The sequence below is a fragment of the Syngnathoides biaculeatus genome, chromosome 16 (assembly GCF_019802595.1).
Source record: "Syngnathoides biaculeatus isolate LvHL_M chromosome 16, ASM1980259v1, whole genome shotgun sequence".
Lineage (NCBI taxonomy): Eukaryota > Metazoa > Chordata > Actinopteri > Syngnathiformes > Syngnathidae > Syngnathoides > Syngnathoides biaculeatus.
In genome coordinates, this window is record NC_084655.1 from 13,405,493 (window position 1) to 13,424,926 (window position 19,434).

General features: G+C 39.0%; 2 protein-coding genes across 2 annotated transcripts in view; one reads left to right on the top strand and one right to left on the bottom strand.

Moving 5' to 3' along the window:
* The window catches only part of epn2 (epsin 2), an 84,657-nt gene that overhangs the window by 11,050 nt on the left and 54,173 nt on the right, over positions 1-19,434 (top strand). The window lies entirely within an intron of this gene.
* On the bottom strand, positions 1,513-14,197 carry LOC133515116 (mucin-2-like). The gene is made up of 4 exons (XM_061847417.1): positions 13,525-14,197; positions 9,870-10,037; positions 5,130-5,254; positions 1,513-4,764 (listed from the first exon to the last, which is right to left on the bottom strand). Exons 1-4 carry the CDS (start codon positions 13,975-13,977, stop codon positions 2,160-2,162), a joined length of 3,351 nt encoding a protein of 1,116 aa, XP_061703401.1. The 5' UTR covers positions 13,978-14,197; the 3' UTR covers positions 1,513-2,159.

Below are 19,434 nucleotides of genomic sequence, written 5' to 3' on the forward strand. Positions count from 1 at the left end.
GCCAATTAATCGGCAAATGGTTTAGCCAGGATTTAACATTGAAATAGCTGGTGTACAGCGTTGCAACGTCCAAGATTACAGCCAATCAAAACACTTTCCGTGTCGAAAGCCGGCGAAAAAGAGAATGGCTGCTGGGCTGCTCTCAAGCCGCATAAGTGCAGTATATAAAGTATCAGATACTGTGTTTTACAACAACATTTATTTATTTTTAATCATTTATAACATTTCTGTGGATGAAATAGCAAAGCTTGAGGCCAAGCTGTATGTACTGTGCTGGATTGAAGTGACGGGAGAGGGCTTCTTTTGAAATACCGACTCTTGTTTTTATTCTCGCTCATTTCCTCTTTCTTGAGCAACCCGCTTCTTTAACTATAAGTCTATATTTTTATGTTTTAATAAAGGTGCTAAGATACAATATACTGTTTGTGCAGCATCAAAACCCAAGACAGGCTCGCTGTTCAGGGCCTCCATTTATAATACAATCACTCAATGAGCAAGGGTGAGTCGCCAACACGTCATTGAGCATTCCAATCGAGTTTGACAACATCGGGCAGTGTGCGGCGGGTCTTAGGTGTGTGATCTTCTTGCTGAACTGTCTGGCTTAACCAGTCAGACAGTGGGAGGAAAAGCATGTCAAATGACAGTCCATGTGGAACTTCATCTAATTATTAAATGTCAGTTAGTTTTCCTTTGTAGTCCCATAATGGTGAAGTTGTATTTAAATGTGTCCTATGTTAATTTCTCTAATGAAAATAAAATGAAAAAATTGCCATTCCGCAGAAAGAATATGGACAGTGGGACTCCAGTTTACTCCCAAATACCATTGCTTGGACAATTGAAAACACTAAATTGCAAATTAGGAATGTAAGTATGATTATCTATACAGTATGTGCCTTGCTACCTTTCTAAGGTGTAGCTCGGTTCTCATTAAAATTCTGCTGGGAGAGGATTCAGTTACCATTGGTTCGAATGAGGACAAGCAGTCGAGAAGATGACTGAATGCGTGGATGTCTCTCTGCGGTTGTGGGAGCATTTATTGTTGTCCAACCTGCCATAGGTGACATGGATTTGAAGTTAATACTTTCTGCTCAGTACCTGTGCTGAGATGTCGTTCTGGGAATGAGGATGGAGGTCATTTGAGGTTCAGTTGAGAATGGTTAGCTTCAGAGGAAGATGTTGGTGCTGCAATTGTCCAGCTCTTGGCATGATGTTCTCTCCCTGAGAATACTGGTAAATGTCTTTTTCTACAGCTTCTTATGTCGGCGGTTGCCCCAAAGATTCATTGCAAAAGGATGATAAATAGTCAAAGACCTGTGAAGTGCTACAAGCCGCTTTCTTTTCTGTTTTGTTCACTGAGACAGGACGGGTGGGTGTTGCTGTGACATTAAGCTGCACCAAAAAAAACAGATGTAAAACCTCAAAAATGTAGCAGAAAGCAAAGAAGGATAATTGTTGCAGTTTAAGAAGGAGTCTTTTTCAAGTGTAACGTCTGAATTAGGTCAAAATGTTGCAGCACCTCATTGTCTTGAACAGGTAAAAATAAATAAATACATAAATAAAATGTGACGATAACAATTTTACTTTAAAGCATTCATTATTGTTGTAACACAGTCTGCACATACGCTTCATTAAACATCACTTTTACACACTCGTCTTGTTGTTCAATTATGAACAATGATAATGTGTCACGTCTCAAATTACTGGTCCACCTCTGGTGCATACTGTACAGGCAATACACACACTGCATGAGGTAATTGTGTTCAATATGAATGCTATTTGCATGTATGTCAGTGACAATAAAGAAAATCTGTGACAGTGCAAAATAAACTAAAGCAAGAAAAATATTTGACACCTACACAATTTAATAAAGGCATGCAGGCATCATCTTTCAATATTGACCTGATCAGATGATTTTAATAAACTCTTGGTATGGACAAAATTACAAAGTAAGCTATACATTATGGTGTTGATCTAATTTAGTACAAACATTCCTAAACTGGATCTTCTCACTTTATAATTTTAAACCTCTGATGTTACTGGATTCAACACTGAAGTATAAAACAATGTGTTTATGATGATGCTATTTATTTAGCTGACACATGTGAACTTGTGGCTGTAGTTTAGAGTGTCGTAGACTTGCTTTTACTCTCATTGTATATTCATACCTTCTGACCACCAACCTCTCTGGCTGACCCATCTCTGTTTTCTCCATTGCTGGATCCTGCTGCCCTCTGAGTTCGTGAATTTCTCATGAACACTTGAAATTGGGTCTCGTTTTCTTTCTCAGAGGTCTTCTGTGAGACCGGTGTCTTTGATTTCTCAGCATTTCGCCCCTCCTTCCCTTTCGAATCTCGGTTTGTGTTTTTTATACCACTCTCTTTAGTTTTCAAATCCTCTTTGTCCCCTGTTTTCACTTTCTTCTCAAGGCCCTGCGTTTCCTTGCTCGGGGCTAGCTTGTTTTTGTCTTTGTCAAACAAAGCAACATATGCACTATAGTCTTTGAATAAATTATTGGTTGCACCCGCATGAGGATTTTTTTTGTGTACATTTTCAGGATCATGATAACCTGCTGTACTGTGGCGACTGCATAATGCTCTATCAGACACATGCTCATTATTTGGTGACCCGCTGCAGTCAAAATAGTCCTCTGATGCTGTGGAGTGGTTAGAGTCAACTCTTGAGCGATACCTATCACTCATGTCTGATGTAGGGGTTTGAAAGTCTGGTGTGAGTACAGGTGAGTCTGGGGTAGGTGTACATGGAGGGAAACCATCTGAAGTGCGTCTGACAGAAGTAGTTGAAAGCAATTCTCTCTCTGCTGATTGAAAGGTTTTCTCTGGTGTTTGAGAGAGTGCTCGTTCTTTTGGAGATTTGGGGTATTCTTGGGAGAGTTTTCTGGTGTTCTTCTTTGGTGAATTTTGGATACTACCATAATATTGTTCTGGTGTGACATCCCTGTTATCTGTGGAAGGTTCTTTCATCGCAGCCTGAATTCGCTCCCACATAGTCAATGGGGAACTTTGACTGTAAGATATTCTTTGTGGCTTGTTTTCTTTCACATGGTACGTTTTCTTTTCAGATTCAGTTTTATTCATGATTTTTGTAGATTTAGGTTCTGTGAGCTTTCTCGATATTGCCTTGCTATCAGTCTCTACTGTGGCTGCAAGATTTTCCTGTGGCTTTGAACTTCCATCACTGACAACAGGCCTTACAGTTTTTACCTCTTCAGAAATATTTCCACTGTCTGTAGTTGGTGCTAAAGGGGTCAAGGATGACTGGATTGTTTCTTTGTCCCCAGAGACTACTGGGGTTCCTCCATGGCCATCGTGTATTCCAACAGTTTTTTTATTTTGATTTTCTGTAGAGGTTTCTCTTTGTTTATCGTGTTGACTGTTCTGGGTTAAGTCATTCTTTTTGTTGTCTCTCTGAACTCCAATTTTTCTAGCGCTATTTTCATACACTTTGGGGATAGTCTGTTGCTTGTTTTCTCCAGTGGGCTTGTGAATAGCTACCTGCTCTCTGGTCAGACTGTTCAACCTCTTCATAGTGCTAATATTTGGTGTGCCTTGGCCATCGGTGGTCTTACTACTTTTGCTAGCTGGATGAATAGTTTGGGATTCCAGTGTTTGAGTATTTGAGCTTGAAGATGATGAAGAGGAGGGGTTGGATGTGTCAAGTGTGTGACTATCAATTCCACTGTGACAGGTGTTGTATGGCTGTGCATGATTAGCCTGCATGAGATGTAGTGTTGGTTTGGTGCCTGCATATTCTTTTCCTATGTTTGAGTCAGTGGGGCTAGGTGGGTAAGTGGCTTGTGGAGTAGCAAATGAACCAGTCCCAATTTTTGGTGCTACTTTATTCCTTTGTTCAGATGGCTGTTCTATTTTAAGTGGAGTTTTTTTGTGTTCAATGTTGCTGGACAGGGGAGGTATGTGTTTCATGGCCTGAGCTTGCTCTCTACTGGTTAATGCAACTGACTGTATACTCTGCTCAGTGTTAAGTACATGAGTAGCGTCATTGAGAGGTCTAGCTGGAACTGAGTGTAGTTCAAGTTTTTCAAATTTCATACTGGTGGATTCCATACGCTGCAGCCCGTCATGTACAGACTCTTTTGCTTTGGTTTGATCTTGTGATGGTGGAGGATTTGTCTTTTCGATTTTGGAAGTCATCTTAGCAACCTCTGGAATGAGTTCCTTGGATACAGTCAAAGGATTTGTAAACCGAATGGCTTGACTTGTTTCAAACCTCTCAGAGCGTTGCAAATGCACTTGTGTTGGTTTATTCGCGTCCCTAATGTTTATAAAACCAATTACATCACTTGGGGGATCAGGTTCTGGCCAGGTGGGCAAGTAAGGAATCAGGTATGCCTTCTCAAGATTGATAAGTGCAGGATGGATAGAATCGTCTTCTCGAACAGGTTCTTTACTTCCTCTTCCTCGCCTTCTCTTCTTAGTATCTGGGACTTCTGGTGTCTGAGACTCTTTGGGGCTGTCTTGATCAGTAGACAGTGTAGCACCTTCTCCAATAAGTAAGGCATACTTGGGATTGTATAATTTCCTTGTTATAGTAGTGGAAGGAAGGGCTACAGGGGCCACCTGAGGGAGAGGCTCACGCTTGGGCTCAGGCTCTATGGCAACTTGCTGGAGGTCAACAGATCTTGAGCTCATGTAAAGGTGGCGAAACAGATGATCAAAGGCCTCCACCGCTTGGCCTGTAACCACGGTGACGAGATTTTTATCCAGTCGTGAGGACATCCAGGTGAAACTATAGATCACACAGAAAACAAAAAAAAAAAAATATATATATATATATATATATATATATATTACAAAAGCGCTGACAAGAGATAAAAACTGAGACCTACATAGTGAAGTTGTGACAGTTAGGTGTATGTGGGATTAAAATGGCCAGACACTAAGTACTTAACCCACTGAAGGATTACTCTTCTTAATAAAGCCTTTAATTTAACATCATGTCACTGTGTAGTTACTTTATAATAAGATGGAAAATGTTTTTCTATAAAGTATGATGTAACTGCAGCATGTCTGTCAAGTACGCAGACAAGGGACAGTAAAATATAGTAACACATTGACGTGTCACTCTCAATCATACACATCGAGTACGCTGACCTGAATGATCCGGATACAGCTTTGTCTCCATCAATGAACATGAATCTGTGTCCCAGTCGACCTTTCACTTTGGTGGAGGAACGAGTGTAAAACTCTGTGCCCTCTGTACAGCGTACCCGAAGGTGCTATAGTATGTAAACACACACACATAAAGATGGATTGTTGGTCACATGGTGTATGTGAAGAAAACAAGGACAGTTTCTTAAGCTTTTACCAACCTAAGTGTAGAAAATCATGAAAATAACTTAGAGTAGCTGCCAAATCACTAAGGATATACTTGGAGACGATGATGCTGTGTCCCAAATGTCTGATTTGTTTTAGGGAGTCTTCACACAAAACAGGTTTGATTCATTGAAAACAAAATGTGGTGTGATTTCTTTGCTACGATGGTTTGTTGACGTTGAGAGCCATTAAAAAGTGTAGTCTCAACTGAATAATAGCAATTGGAATATTAATGTTAATAGGCAAAGCAGAAACGAAACCCAATAGTCTGCATTGATTCAGAAGTCAGAGAAACACAGTTTCTCTAAAACAGTGTGTGTATGTATGTATATATATATATATATATATATATATATATATATATATATATATAAACTTATTTTTCTCGTATGCAGTATTGTATTCTAAATTACTTTGACCATTGTGTAGGATTTGCAAGATTCATTGCAACACGTTGTGCAACAAGTGTGCTTTTGGTTAGCAACTTTGAAGACTACACTTAACTCAACCTCTCCCTATTTAATTAATTACATCTTCATGCTCAGCGATTACAGAATTCACGAGGGCCTGATTATCTTGAAAACAGCCGATGAGATGACCTATAAAACCAATGCACTGAATTTAAGGAGTAGGATAACTCAAGCTGGACCTTGATATCTGTCTGAAGAACATGATTTAGTGGGTCACGTGTCAGAAGTTCTTCTTTCCTCCTTTTATGGTTACAGCTTCTTCTTCTTTTTTGCACATTCCTTTGAATGATTACAATAAGATCAGCAAATTAAAATTTTCTGTGTTCTTTGTGTCTAGCATTCAGGAATTTATATTATACAAAATACAACCATTTACAAGAAAGTCAGTGCAGTTACATAAAACTGATAATTGAAGTCCTACTTTTAACTATTTGTCAGTTATAGACAAATACATTTATACAAATTGCATTTCCAGTTTCCTCGATAAAATGCGACGGAGCTGTTCTACAATTGGAAGAGCCTAAAGCTTTTCCACCTCCAGTTTAATGAATCTGGTCATCAAACTGTCACACTTCTCTTTCCCTCCTTCAACCAGTCATGGCAACATGACACGGTGCGTGACTGTATAAGCACGATTACTATTTCTGGTCATAACTGCCACTTACACATGAAGACATCCCCTGTGCTAGATAATGCCCACTGCAATGTCACGTGGTGAGATATTAGTAATCAAAAAGGTCCCCCCTCCCCTCAAGTAAACATTATGTAGACAGAATAGGACCGACTAAGGAATACAATGGAACTTCTATGCCTATGAAATTGTAAATTGTAATTTCTCATAAAACTCCATCTTATTTTGTGAAACTTCAGAGAATCTTATGACACACTCGATCAGCTAAATAACTATATGCACGTTTTTTGTTTTTTTTTGCTTTTTAAAAGACAGGCACCTACAATGGGAAAGAGAGGAACTATAACTATGACCATAGAACAGGAAATTTAACTTTCAGAGCAACATAAACAATACATATGCCTCTGGCCTGGCTTCCCAGTACAATACAGTCCATTATTCCATTGGTACAAAGCGAAATGCATTAATCTCTGAGTAGGAAATTCGTATGCGAGGCACATGTCGTACTCATCTTCATCAGTCACATGTCATCAAAGGGGTGAATACACCATCTAATGTCTTGGTTTACTTCATTTTATTTACACTTTTACTATTTGGCTATTAATAGTGTGATACATTCATTCTTAATACAAGGAAATTCCCTTTTGCCAATCCCATATCTGTACTCTGTTGTCCTCTTCACTAATCCTGTCTCTCCACAGTGCGCTGCTAGATTATCCAAATGTTACTAGGCAGTGGTTAATTTTTTTCACAATACAAATATATGACAGGTAACAATGTCAAAAGGTTAATGTTTAGCAATTGTGGTAGTTTGAGCCTGGAGCAAATTACTTCCAATTCTTAATTTCCTTGAGAGAAAAAAAGTCTATTTAAATGTAAACAAATTAGGATTAGCTCAGATTCCAAAAAAGATACTGTTCAAAATTAGAAGTTCTACTGTGCACACAATTCTATTATGCTCAATGATGCTTAATACATTTATTAAACATACAACACAAAAACTATTGAAACTTTTCGTTAATGCCTTTGATCAAATTTGTGCTAAAAACACACAGCTGGAGATTGTGAAATCCCTGAGAGTTTGTGATGGCAGATGTCAGAAGAGTAAATTTGTCTTAAAAACAACTAACATGCCAAACGCGAGAGAGCCTGGCTGACTTGTCATGTGTGGCTGTCATGTGCAGTTTATTAGGCCAGGCTGCCGTGCCACATGAGACTGACATTTTCTGCTGTTTTTTCTGATAATCCAGAACCAGATGGTACTGAAAGTCTGTCAAGATGCCTTTGTGCTTTCCTTTCGCTCCTCCAAGCCACAAACTGACACTGCCAAAGGAGTGTTTGAGCATGTGTGCTCCTGTTTTGTGATTGTTTTTTTTTTTTAATTCAACTTGCCCTAATGTAAATATCAGAAAGTGAAACCCAAGTAGAAATATGATGCAGTTTTTAAATGGTGAATATATATATATATATATATATATATATATATAAATATATACACTGTCTGAAAATATGGATGACTGAAAATAGTGGAGTCACTAACTTCCTTGTCCATTTGTGTGACAGTGAGAGTGTTGAACATAGTTGCGTGAAGTAGACCTGCAATTACACTTTTATTACATCCTGCTCATTTGTCATTGAAGTTAGAGACTTTATAGAGAGTTTCGTTATAATATTACAATGGCTATTAAGGTTTTCATGATTTTTAATAACTATAATATGCACACACACTCTAATGCTGTCAGTGTTTTCAGATGTTTTCAAAGCAGAGTTAGCGCTACAATATTGCCAATCGTTTTAGAGAATCTTGACTGACTTTCATGACCCAAAGAATATTGTGTTGTATGACAATTTAAAGAGCTACCAAAAGAAAGCGATAACTCTTCTTTTGTCAGGGAATAAAAGCTTTAGCTTTTCCCGTTCATTAGTCATCAGCAGTAGGATATGCTTTGAGAGCCTAAATTTTCTCCACTTCCAAAAACCAGAGAAAATTAGCTTTCTGTAAAATGGGCTTTTGTTGGTAAAACAATATTTTATTTAAAGACATCGAACTATGAAACCCGCTGTGGGTGATACCGAGCCATCGCATGGCTCAAGTTGATTGTCAGTGGCTTTTTTACATGCCCATTCCTCATTTGCTCCATGAACTGCATCTTTTGTTACAATTGTGACACTTTCTAATCACAAACCTATTCGTGTTGTAAACATTCAGGGTGAGGTACATAAACATCTCTGAATTCCATTAGCATTTGTCTCCCTCTTAATTGTCACGACAAGCAGAGATTTATCTTTTTCTTCTACTCAAAAGCTTTGACCATCACAAATCCAAAGTGATGCAGATTTGCCATCTACAGTGATCTGTTAGTAAAAGCTAGGCGAGGCCCCCTTCCATGCCCACCTGTTTAAAAATGTACTTGACATGGATGTACATATAGGGAAGCACGGTGGCCTGAATGGTTAGTGTTAGTCTCACAGATCTAAGAACCTGAGTTCAAATCCTGGGCTGAGCTTGTGTGGAGTTTGCATGTTCTCCCCGTGCCTGTGTGGGGCTTCTCAAGGCATTCCGGTTTACTCCCACATCACATAAACAAGCATTAGTTGGAGACTGAATTGCCTGTAGGTGTGATTGTGAGTGCAAATGGTTCTTTGTCTCTTTGTGGCCTGCGATTGGCTGGCAACCAGTTCAGGGTGTACCCGCCTCCTGCCCAAAGACAGTTAGGATAGGCTCCAGCACTCCCCTGACTTGTGAGGATAAGTGGCTCAGACAATGGATGAATGGATGGATATATAAGTCAATGGTAGCAAACGGTGGGATTCGAGCAAACAAATCCATGGCAGTGAAGTGGATGAGTTAAGAATGTAATAATGAACTGCATGAAATGTCTTTCATAAATCTTTTATGCTGGTGTGATAGAGCCTTGGACAGTTTTTTTTTTCTTTTGAGAAAAATTGTATTGAACCTCAAACAAATCAGAGACTCAAGCAGTGTTCCATGTTGAGTCTCCTACAGCAAATCACTCTGAAACATGTTGTGGCAGGATTCTCCATTTTATTGGACGGTGTCGCGTTGGGAGCACATCCATCCATCCATTTTCTGTACTGCTTATCCTTGCTAGGGTCGCAGGCATGCTGGAGCCCATCCTAGCACAGTGATTCCTAAGTTCAAACTTTTTCAAACGTGATCATATTGTTAACTATGTTTATATTCTTACAAGAACAGGTGTGCGTGTGTGTGTGTGTGTGGTGTGTGTGTGTGTGTACATGCACACCAACAGCAATGCTCAAGCCTATTAATACTGGGATTTGTTCAATCACTGCAAAAGGTACATATAACAAATATTATGATAAAACTAAGATGACCGTTTTCAGTCTTTCTATTGATGGTAGTTATACTAGCCTCGTTCTTGAAATGAAACAGACCTTGAGGTGTCCTGCATGCATGCTGGCCCTCTGACACATGGCCAGGAAATGAGGTAGTGCTGTGCTTTCCAGCAAGATGTAGACAGAAACCTTTCTCCTAAAACCAGCATCAATCAAATCTCTGAAGATGTCAACATCTGTGAAGACATCCATTACAACAGCAATGACCTGAATGAAGACACAGGATAAAATTAGGTTATCATAATTTGTCACACGCAAAATGGAGAAATTCTGCATGAAATGCAACATAGTTTTTACAATGTAAAAAAGAAATGGGATTCAAGTAGTTCCGCAGGTTTTGGTTCATGTTGAAGAAAAGCTAATTAAAACACCAATTAGGAGGTTTTGTCTTCACACTCCAAGCTTGCTGTCTACATCATCGTTGATTAGCCGTCAACTCCTGAAACGCCCAGAGGGTGTTCCAGGCATGCTGCGTTTAGCATATCTTGAGTGTTAGTCACACTCTTACTCACGCATATATTCACAATAGCATGAAAGCACTGAAAGTGTAAGAAGATACATTTTGGCCTTTAGATCGGTAATTCTCAAAAGGTGGAACAACGCCAAAGTGGCTCACACACCCGTTATGGATAAGTTGCGGATAGGTAGTAAAAAATTACATAGGGTCTTTGTTTTGTGATGGTACCAACATACGGCGTTTTGAGGTGACAAACAGCGTGCAATTAACTAATTCGCTGGTCAGTGTAAGAATTTGTGGTTCCAGAGCACAAGAAAGAATGTTCAATTACTGCCTTAATTTCATTTTTTCACTGGATTCTTTTATATGTTTGGCCGAGTTCTTTTTGTACAAATATTTTCTGTGTCACTTTATTATTAGATTAATATAAGTTGATGATAGACTACAGCGTGTTACGACGCATGTAAAAATGGCTGACGTCGCCCCCCTAAGAATGGCACTTCATCATAAACTCAGGCTCACTAGTCAAATATTTCATGTGCATCCCAGTTAAGATGTGCCTTTTATTCATAAAATAACATATATATTGCTTGGAGTGTAACTGAAACTGTATTCACATTCCATAAGTGTCTGTATGATGCCAAATTCCTACATGGAACATATTAATTGACTTTGAAGATAGAAATGACATTTAGAAGCTGTCATTTTTTTCTAATTGTGATATTTAATTTTGGGACTTGCAGTGCCATGTTCATCCTCAGTTTCCTAATCAGGTACTCTTAAATGAACTGGGAACTTGGAAACGTGTGTATTTCTCTCTCTCCCCCCCCCCTCTCTCTATATATATATGTATATATATATATATATATATGTATATATATATATATATATAATATATATATATATATATATATCATATATATATACTATATATATATATATATATATATATCTATATATATATATATATATATATATATATCTATATATATATACAGTATATGTATGTGTGTGTGTGTACATATATAGGCTATTTACAAACAACTTTTGTTCATTACTCTTAATCTCTATAAACGTGGTTCAAGACTGAGCGACAATAGGATCCATGGTGACAACAGTTGAGAACCCCTGCTTCAGAAAATACTGATTGATCATGTTGCACTTTACACTAGCTCACTGGGTTACTTAAGTCTGGACTCTGACCTCACACTGCCGGTCATCTACAACATTATAACAGTTTCCTAATTTGTAATAGAAATATATATATATATATATATATAATATATATATATATATATATATGGTGAAGAACCTCTTCTGACATATATATATATATATATATATATATACATATATATGTCAGAAGCGGTTCTTCACCATTCCAGGTGTTTTTCTATTTTCTGCAGTATTGCAGCCAGAAGCTTACAGCAACTGGGATTAAGGGTCATACTTGTGTATTTTCACCTCCAAAAGTACTGTAACAGCAAGGTCAATTCCTTTTTGTTTTTGTTTTACAAGTATACTGAAGACATCTGGGTTTCGGATCAAACAATGAATATTAGACAACGGTTCAGCATTCCAAGTTTTTATTTTATGGTATTCACATCGAAATGTGTTAAACAATTCAGCACAGAACACGTTTTGTTTGAAGCCACCCACTTTGCAAGCGAGCAAAAGTTTTGGAACATACATTATTAAATAAATATAAAGTGAATAACATTTGGTGGCATAACCCTTACTCGCAATAACAGAATCAAGTCTGTGACCCATTGACTTCTTCAAACTGTTCCAGGCCTTGACTGCAACTTCTTTCAATTCTTGTTCGGGACTTTCTTCTTTCAGTCTCTTCTTTAGAAGTTAAAATGCATGCTCTATTGGTTTACGCTCTGGTGATTGACTAGGACAGTCTCAGTCCTTCCACTTTCCCCCCCTGATCAACTCCTTGTTTTGGCAGTGTGTTTTGAGTCATTGTTGTGTTGCATCTGGAAATCATCTATAAACAGTGAATCGTGATACCTTCACCTCTGCTCTGTGGAGGTTGGCAGCGATCTCACTGAATATTGTCTTTGGCTGTTTCTTTACAGCTCTCACAATGCTTCTGACATCAATAGCTGATGATACCCTTGGCCGACCAGTTCAGTGTCTGTTGCTCAGTACACCCTTTTTCAGGACATTCCAAATTGTTGTGTTGGGTACGCCTATTGTTTATGCAATAGCCCTGATCAATTTTCCCTCTTAACTTCAAAATCTTTGCTTTTCTCCCATACACAGCTCTCTGGTCTTCATGTTTGCTTAACAACAAATTCAGTTTTCACTGGTGAAACCCAAAGCCGAAAACAACCACTATTTAATGTTCAAGCAATCAATCTAAAAGACAACACCTGAGCAACTAGAAACGCACGTATATTTAATATTAAATCGTTTTCACTTTACGTTCATTTAATAATGTATGTCCCTATACTTTAGCTCAGTAAATACAATCGAATAAAAGATGGAATTCTGAACTTTTGTCTCGTTCATCAACTGCTCTGAAACCCAAATGTTTTCCGTATACAACAAAAAACAAAGGAATTGACCTTGCCCTTCCAAGACCTTTGGAGGGGACTGTATAACTTTTCCAGCACTATACCAGCTGCAATTGTGAACCTATTGACTGTATGACAAAGAATGGTTGAGGCAGCTCACATCAAGTTCCATGACAGTGCTATTGCTGTGTTAACAAAACGCGGTCATCAAACTTTCAGGAATTGTTCCATCACAACAACACAATGTTAAACGTCAGTGGAGCCAAATTAAAATGTAAACTACACATTCAAATATTATGACGTTATTACCTCAAATGAAACAGGAAGGTGAGACCGGTGCCAAAAGTAATCACACTCTGTACTTGAGTTAAAGTACAGATATGTGTAAAAAGATATTATTTTGACACCTGCACTTGTAAAAGATAAAAGAGTAAAGACTGAAATATACTTAAGAATGATTTTACTCACAAGTACACACCTTAGAGTAAACACAACAGTCTATGCTATTTTTATAACTTAATTGGCACAATGGAAAAACAATCTCTGAAATAAGGTCATGAATGAGGAAACTGAATTCTCCGTGTTTAGGTTGAGAAAACGCTTCCGTGTTAAACATTAAGTTAAACAATGGCGCTTTGCTTCTAGGCAAAACAACAACAACGTTAATTTAATTTAAATGTAGGAAACCGCTCAAATTGACAGGTTATCGCACCTTTTGCGCCTGTGCGATCATCCGTCTGACAATCTCCTTGATGTGGGTCTGACCCTCCAGCGGCGGCTGCGTGTACACTGTGGTGCGCGTCACCCCGCGGTAGGAGTCAGTGTGCGGCCAACCCAAGTCCATCTTCGGGATGGACATATCCGACAATTCCGGCCAGTAGTGCAGCGACAGCGGGGGCTCGTTTTCTTCGGCATCCTCCGGGAAGAGGTCCGAGCCGGGGTCATAAGGCTCCAACGTCTTCGTAAGAGTTTCCAGCTCCACGTCTGAAAGGAAGCTCCGCATTTGGCGTTCCTCCAGGAACTTGACGAAGGCATCGCGACCTTCGCGGAGCAGAATCTCCAGGGCGAGCCTCTGGTCCTCGCTATAAAAGAAGTCCGGTTTGGACTCGTTAGTCCGCGGGTTGACGTGGTTGTCGTCTAGACACTGAATCTGGGACAGAGCCATGATGAATCTTAATATATTACAATAATAATAATAATCAAGAATAAAACGCGTAAGCTTTCAACAAGTCAATGAGAAAACGTTCATGAACTCCCGTCTACTCCTGGCTGAGTGACAAGTTGTCGTTTGAATTCGTACAGCTGACCTGTCATCTGAACTTCGAAGCAGTTAAAAAACTCTGTGTCTAACACTGTAACGTAACAGTTAACTACTGCCATGTTCCATTACGAGCCTCCTATTGCCTAGAGAGTCATCTCATGATGAGCGCTCACTCAAGCCGGCCGGCGGTCGAGCGAAGCGGGTGACGCCTCTTCCGAGGCACCGCCCGACAGGTGTGACCCTGGCAGCGAATCAGACACACCTTCCCCCCACGTGAACCGCAGCGATTTGCAGCACTTGGATGTACGTCGAATGGCGAAAAGATTGTGTCGGTATAAAGCAAAGACGACCTGATGAACAAAGGCACCCACCCACTTTGAAACTTTGATTAAATCATTAGTGGCTGCACTGAAAACCACTAGCAGAAGCATGCAGCATTGTTTTACCTGTTCTGCCAAGCTTCTAATACTTCCTGTGCCAGCAAAGTCAGATTTCAAAAAGGTTCAAAATGAAACCCATCAATCATATGGAGCAGCAAACTGCAATTTGAATTATTTTAGTGGGGCTCTGAGGCGTGTTTCACAAAGTCAAATATTTATATGTCCAGGGAAGACAACTGATAACAGATTTTCATTTGCAATGGCACCCGTGCAGCACAACAAATCAAAATAAAAGCAAAAACAAATTCAGAGACAACAAAATGTACGGTGTTCTATGGTTAAAAAAAGCAAGTTTTTTTTTTACGTTTCCGTTTTTCCTTACTGTTTTGAAAAAATAATTATACCAAGTAATTAAATCATTGTTGGTCTCAGTTTAAAAGTTCTACACAATCACATGCTTAATCATTACCTCCCCTAGGGAGGTAATAAATACGTTGTAATTTCACTAGCCATAAATCTGGCCAGTGAAAAAGTGATCAAACCAGTGAAGGGGTGTTTTGCACTGTGAAAGAGTGGGTCACAGATTCTAAGATTGGGGTTTTGATCCTGGGCTCTCTTCTGTGTTTACATATTCTGCCTCTGCTTTTGTGACCTTCTGACAGATTCCAAAAACACATAAAAAATTAATTGAGCACTAAATTGAAATATGAGTGGTTGGTCTGTCGGTAGGTGTCCTGCGATTGGTTCATGAATAGTTCGATGCAGCATGTATCACCACATCTTGCCTAAAATCACCTGGAAATAGCTCCAGATCACCTGTGACGCTTAAAGAAGACCAGCGTTGGAGAAAATGGACATCAATCATATCTCCAAATGTGTACAGTTTGGTTTGTCTTTAAATTAGGCTCATTTGCTCTTGCCTACTAAGGCACTAGTAAACCACGCTATCCTGCACCTGGCTAAAAGTTAGTCCAAAGAAAGACCTACTAAGAATTGAACACAATAAACAAGCCATCACAAGTTAAAGACTATACTTTTTTTCATATTTAAGCATGGAATAAGTTCAAGAGGCAAAACCAATGCAGCTGACTTATCACATGATCGTGTCATGGTTTGCAACACGTTGGGCCCCAAAGCAGCAAAGCAGGCAGGCAAAACAGGGACTCATGAAGCTCAAAGAAGGTTTATTTTTAAAAAGAAGACTAGGCCTAGGGAAAACTAAATACTAAATGATCGAAAGTCTCAAAATCAAGGTGCAAAGTAATTAAGAAAAACCAGCCATAAGCTTACCCTGGCATAAAACCAAACATAAATAAAAATATAACTTTTAGTTACGGACTGCGAATGACAATGACCCAAACAGAAAAAGAAACCAGGGGATGAAATACGAGCAAACTGACAAGACAAAGATGAATACCCGGACATAACACGAGTGGCTGGATGGCGCTGATTGGTTGCCACATTATAGCGGTACAGACAAGAAGAAGTGGAAATAAAAATCTAATGAGCATGGCATTGACACGACATGGGAGACAGGAAAACATGAAACAAAACTAAGCGATCTAAAACTAAAACACAGACCATGACAGACAGTCTGTTTTGGTTCTTGATGAAGTTAAATGTCATAAACAGTGAAGAGCGATAGAGTATAATCTGTGGTCAATCTCTTCAAATACTATTACATGGTGTGTGCATTTTTTTTAAATTTTTTGCATTGGAATCCTTTTGAAGCTCCTTTCAGGCCTGTCCAAATCTCAGCGCTGGGACGTCGCCGTCGCTCGGTTCCTTGTTTTTTTGAGCAGTATATTTCAACACTTAATGCTTGTTTACAACAATGTGATGTGTATTGTCCACATGTTTCATATGGTCTGAGTTTATCAAACAAAGTGTTAGACGAAGTTGCACACTTGAAGAGATTATCACACACAGCTGTACACAACGAAAATGTTCCTAGAGACAAAAATAGCATCTTTTTTTCCCCCACAAATCTGTCACATCTTTGCACCATGGAACTATGTGACACAAACTGGGGTGTTTTATTTGGATCAGTCGTGCTTTTCCACCATCTTCTAGATTGTGAATCTTTTTGAGAGGTGTCAATTACTCTCGCACATTCGCTATTTGCAGAAAGTGTTGATCCCTTTGTCATATTCGCAAAAGAAGTTATGAAAGAAGCAATGTTTTTTTTTTTTTTTTGCTTTTTTGGGGCATGCTCCTCTATTTTTGTCCAGCAACACCTTTAGGCTGATTCCAAATTGACTATGCTCCCACGTCACAGCACAATCACAAATTCAGTGGCTGTTCTAGACCAGTTTTACGGAAGGAGAGCAGGCTGCGGCCAGGGTTTTGTCAGAAGGGTACAGTTTAAAATGCATCCATGCACAGACAGACACACACTATATTGCCTGAATTGCTTCATTGTATTGATTTAGAAGTACTTATTAATTGTATGTTTTATTCTATTCAGTATTCTTTAAATTCATTCTAAAGCGTCACAAGGGACCAAGACTAGCACATGTGCACCCGTTGCATTGACACAGTGTAACACAAATCTTACTGTAGTATTTTATTGGAACTGTACAGAGGTGCCAGCCAACAGTTGGGCCAAGGCACAATGCTCAGGTAGCACTGGCCCCCTAGGCCCTCTTTAGAGCCCCAACTGTACAGAGTCCGCGGATTTGCCAACCTTGGTGTTGACCACATGCATAAGGATTCACACTCATAAATGATGAACGTTTATCCTTTACAACAATCGGCTGGGCATCAATTTTCTGATCAGATCGAGGAGGAAATATTACTCCCAACACCACAGGATAATCGGTCATAATCATGTATTAGCAACATCTGTGCTTCTTCTGACTTTAATCAGAAGATGGGGAATTTGTCTCAAATTAGGCCTGGTTACGGCGAAACACAATTAAAAGGCTCAATTTCCATTTTTTCCCTCTGTCATTATATTTTATGAAAGAGATCATTTGAAAATATGGCAGCGAGTTGCCAATCCCACCTTTGATTTCCCGATATTGTTTGAACAGTTCAAACATTTGTTTGACTGACACGTGTGCTGCAAAGTCCTGTCATTAGACTGCCCAAGGCTGCAACTCAGTGAAACAGGTTTAACAATTTTTCTTGTATTGGGCTTCACATCCCAAGAAATTCAGCGACTCTTCAGCTCATACACTTTCCTGTCGCGCACCTCTTACTTTGTTACTGTCACAATGCTTCCTCGATGTGTTCTCATCTTTTTGACTTCTCTTCCTTGTGATTTTCCCTTTCACTGCAACCCCATTTAACTTACATTCTGGCATGTGTCAGGGGTTCTTCTGTGTGTGATGCTTTGCGATGATGTCGGCAGTTAAGTGATTTTTTTTACACCGTCTCACCACTTGTGTGTGACACAAATTTGACACACACAGCATTTGTTTTGTCTCACATGTTTTGACTCAGCAAATTTATTTTTAACAGCACAGGTGAAATAGCTATTTTTATCACACCTTTTGACTCCTAAACACATACAAACTCCTTGTGACTGTCAGTAACATTTGACGAATAGCACAGTTAAAAAAATGGGAAACATATGAGAGAAAATTAATTGATTTGAAGTGATAAAGGGGAATTTCCACATGTGACCGTATTTCCTGCACTACATCAAAACTCACATCCTGGTGAGAGAAACAGCACCGCATTCTTCACATAGCACCAGTAAACTGCCAACTGCACTATCATTCAAAATGGCATGCATTGTCTGTATGTGTCTGACTCTATGTGAGCGATCGTAAAACATCAGCTCATTGATCAAAAGAATTATTGAAATTTCAATTGATAACTTACAACCTCCAATGTTCCAGCTCAGCATATATTACGCTAATCACAAAGTAAATTACTACAATAGGCTACTGCCACTATGCAACTCAACAGTTTTTGTGTGTTTGGCTGGCTCAGCCCGAGATTTTGTTTTATTCTTTTGTGCGTGTATAAGCTATAAACAGTGGAAATATTGCAGTACTTATGGACCCTAAAAATGTTAAATTAGTGCAAAATACAATGACCAGTCTAGCACAGAACAGTGGAACAAATGAATGTCCCTGACAGGTTAGATTAAAAAACAGATAGATTAAAAAAGTATCGATCTAAAATGGCACAAAATGTAAGAGTTCAACCGCAGTTCAGTTACTGCTACTAATACTACAAGTCCCACAATGCACCGCAAAAGCTAGTGTGTCATCCTAGTTTTCCCATGATCCTATTGTACAGTCACTCTGATTGTGTAACTTGTTTGAATTAGTTTAATAGCTGAATGACACAATAAGTGGTTTACAGTACAATTTATTTTATTGTCAGAAAACATCGTATTTGTTTGCATCAATACCTGTCCTATAAAATTGAAAGTAAGACCTTTGACCCACCTTTCACACCAAGACGCGCTAGCCACCAGCTAGTGGGCAGGCAAACCGGGACTCCTTTTGGTCGATGGACAAATATCGGGCTTGTGTGCAGCATCCACTCCTCAACTGGTATTGAATTGGTGTTTTAGACCAGAGAACAGAGACACTTCAGGGAAAATCAACCGTTTATTAAACTCGGTGGCATATGTCATTCTGTCTGCGGCTCACATAGTTCCCGCTAGTTATATATTCACAATTCTTTGCATTTCAAGATATTACATAGGCTGACTAACACAAACTACTGTACATAAAACTTGTGAATAAACAGCACCAAACTGTTCTGTAAATTGCGCCAACCAATGAAGATGTGTTTTCAGGTAGGAACCATACTTAGCTTGCTGGCCGCATGCCGTAGTGGTAGAAATGCACCAAATGAGTATAATTTTTTAAGTAAGTTGTAGTTGCACTGTATAGCCACTGAGATGCAGGTCACCAAAATGTATCACTGGATACCATTTCAGCCACACCCCAAAACATCTGGAAAATGAAAATGGTGAAGAAGAGTTTAAAGTTGTGGTCTTTATATTTGTCGACAG

Coding starts and splice junctions, on each gene's coding strand:
- LOC133515116 (XM_061847417.1), bottom strand. CDS start 13,977: ATGGCTCTGTCCCAGATTCAGTGTCTAGACGACAACCACGTCAACCCG. Junction 10,038..13,524: donor TGATCGCACAGGCGCAAAAG/GTGCGATAACCT, acceptor GTCTTCATTCAG/GTCATTGCTGTTGTAATGGA. Junction 4,765..5,129: donor GCTGTATCCGGATCATTCAG/GTCAGCGTACTC, acceptor TGTGATCTATAG/TTTCACCTGGATGTCCTCAC.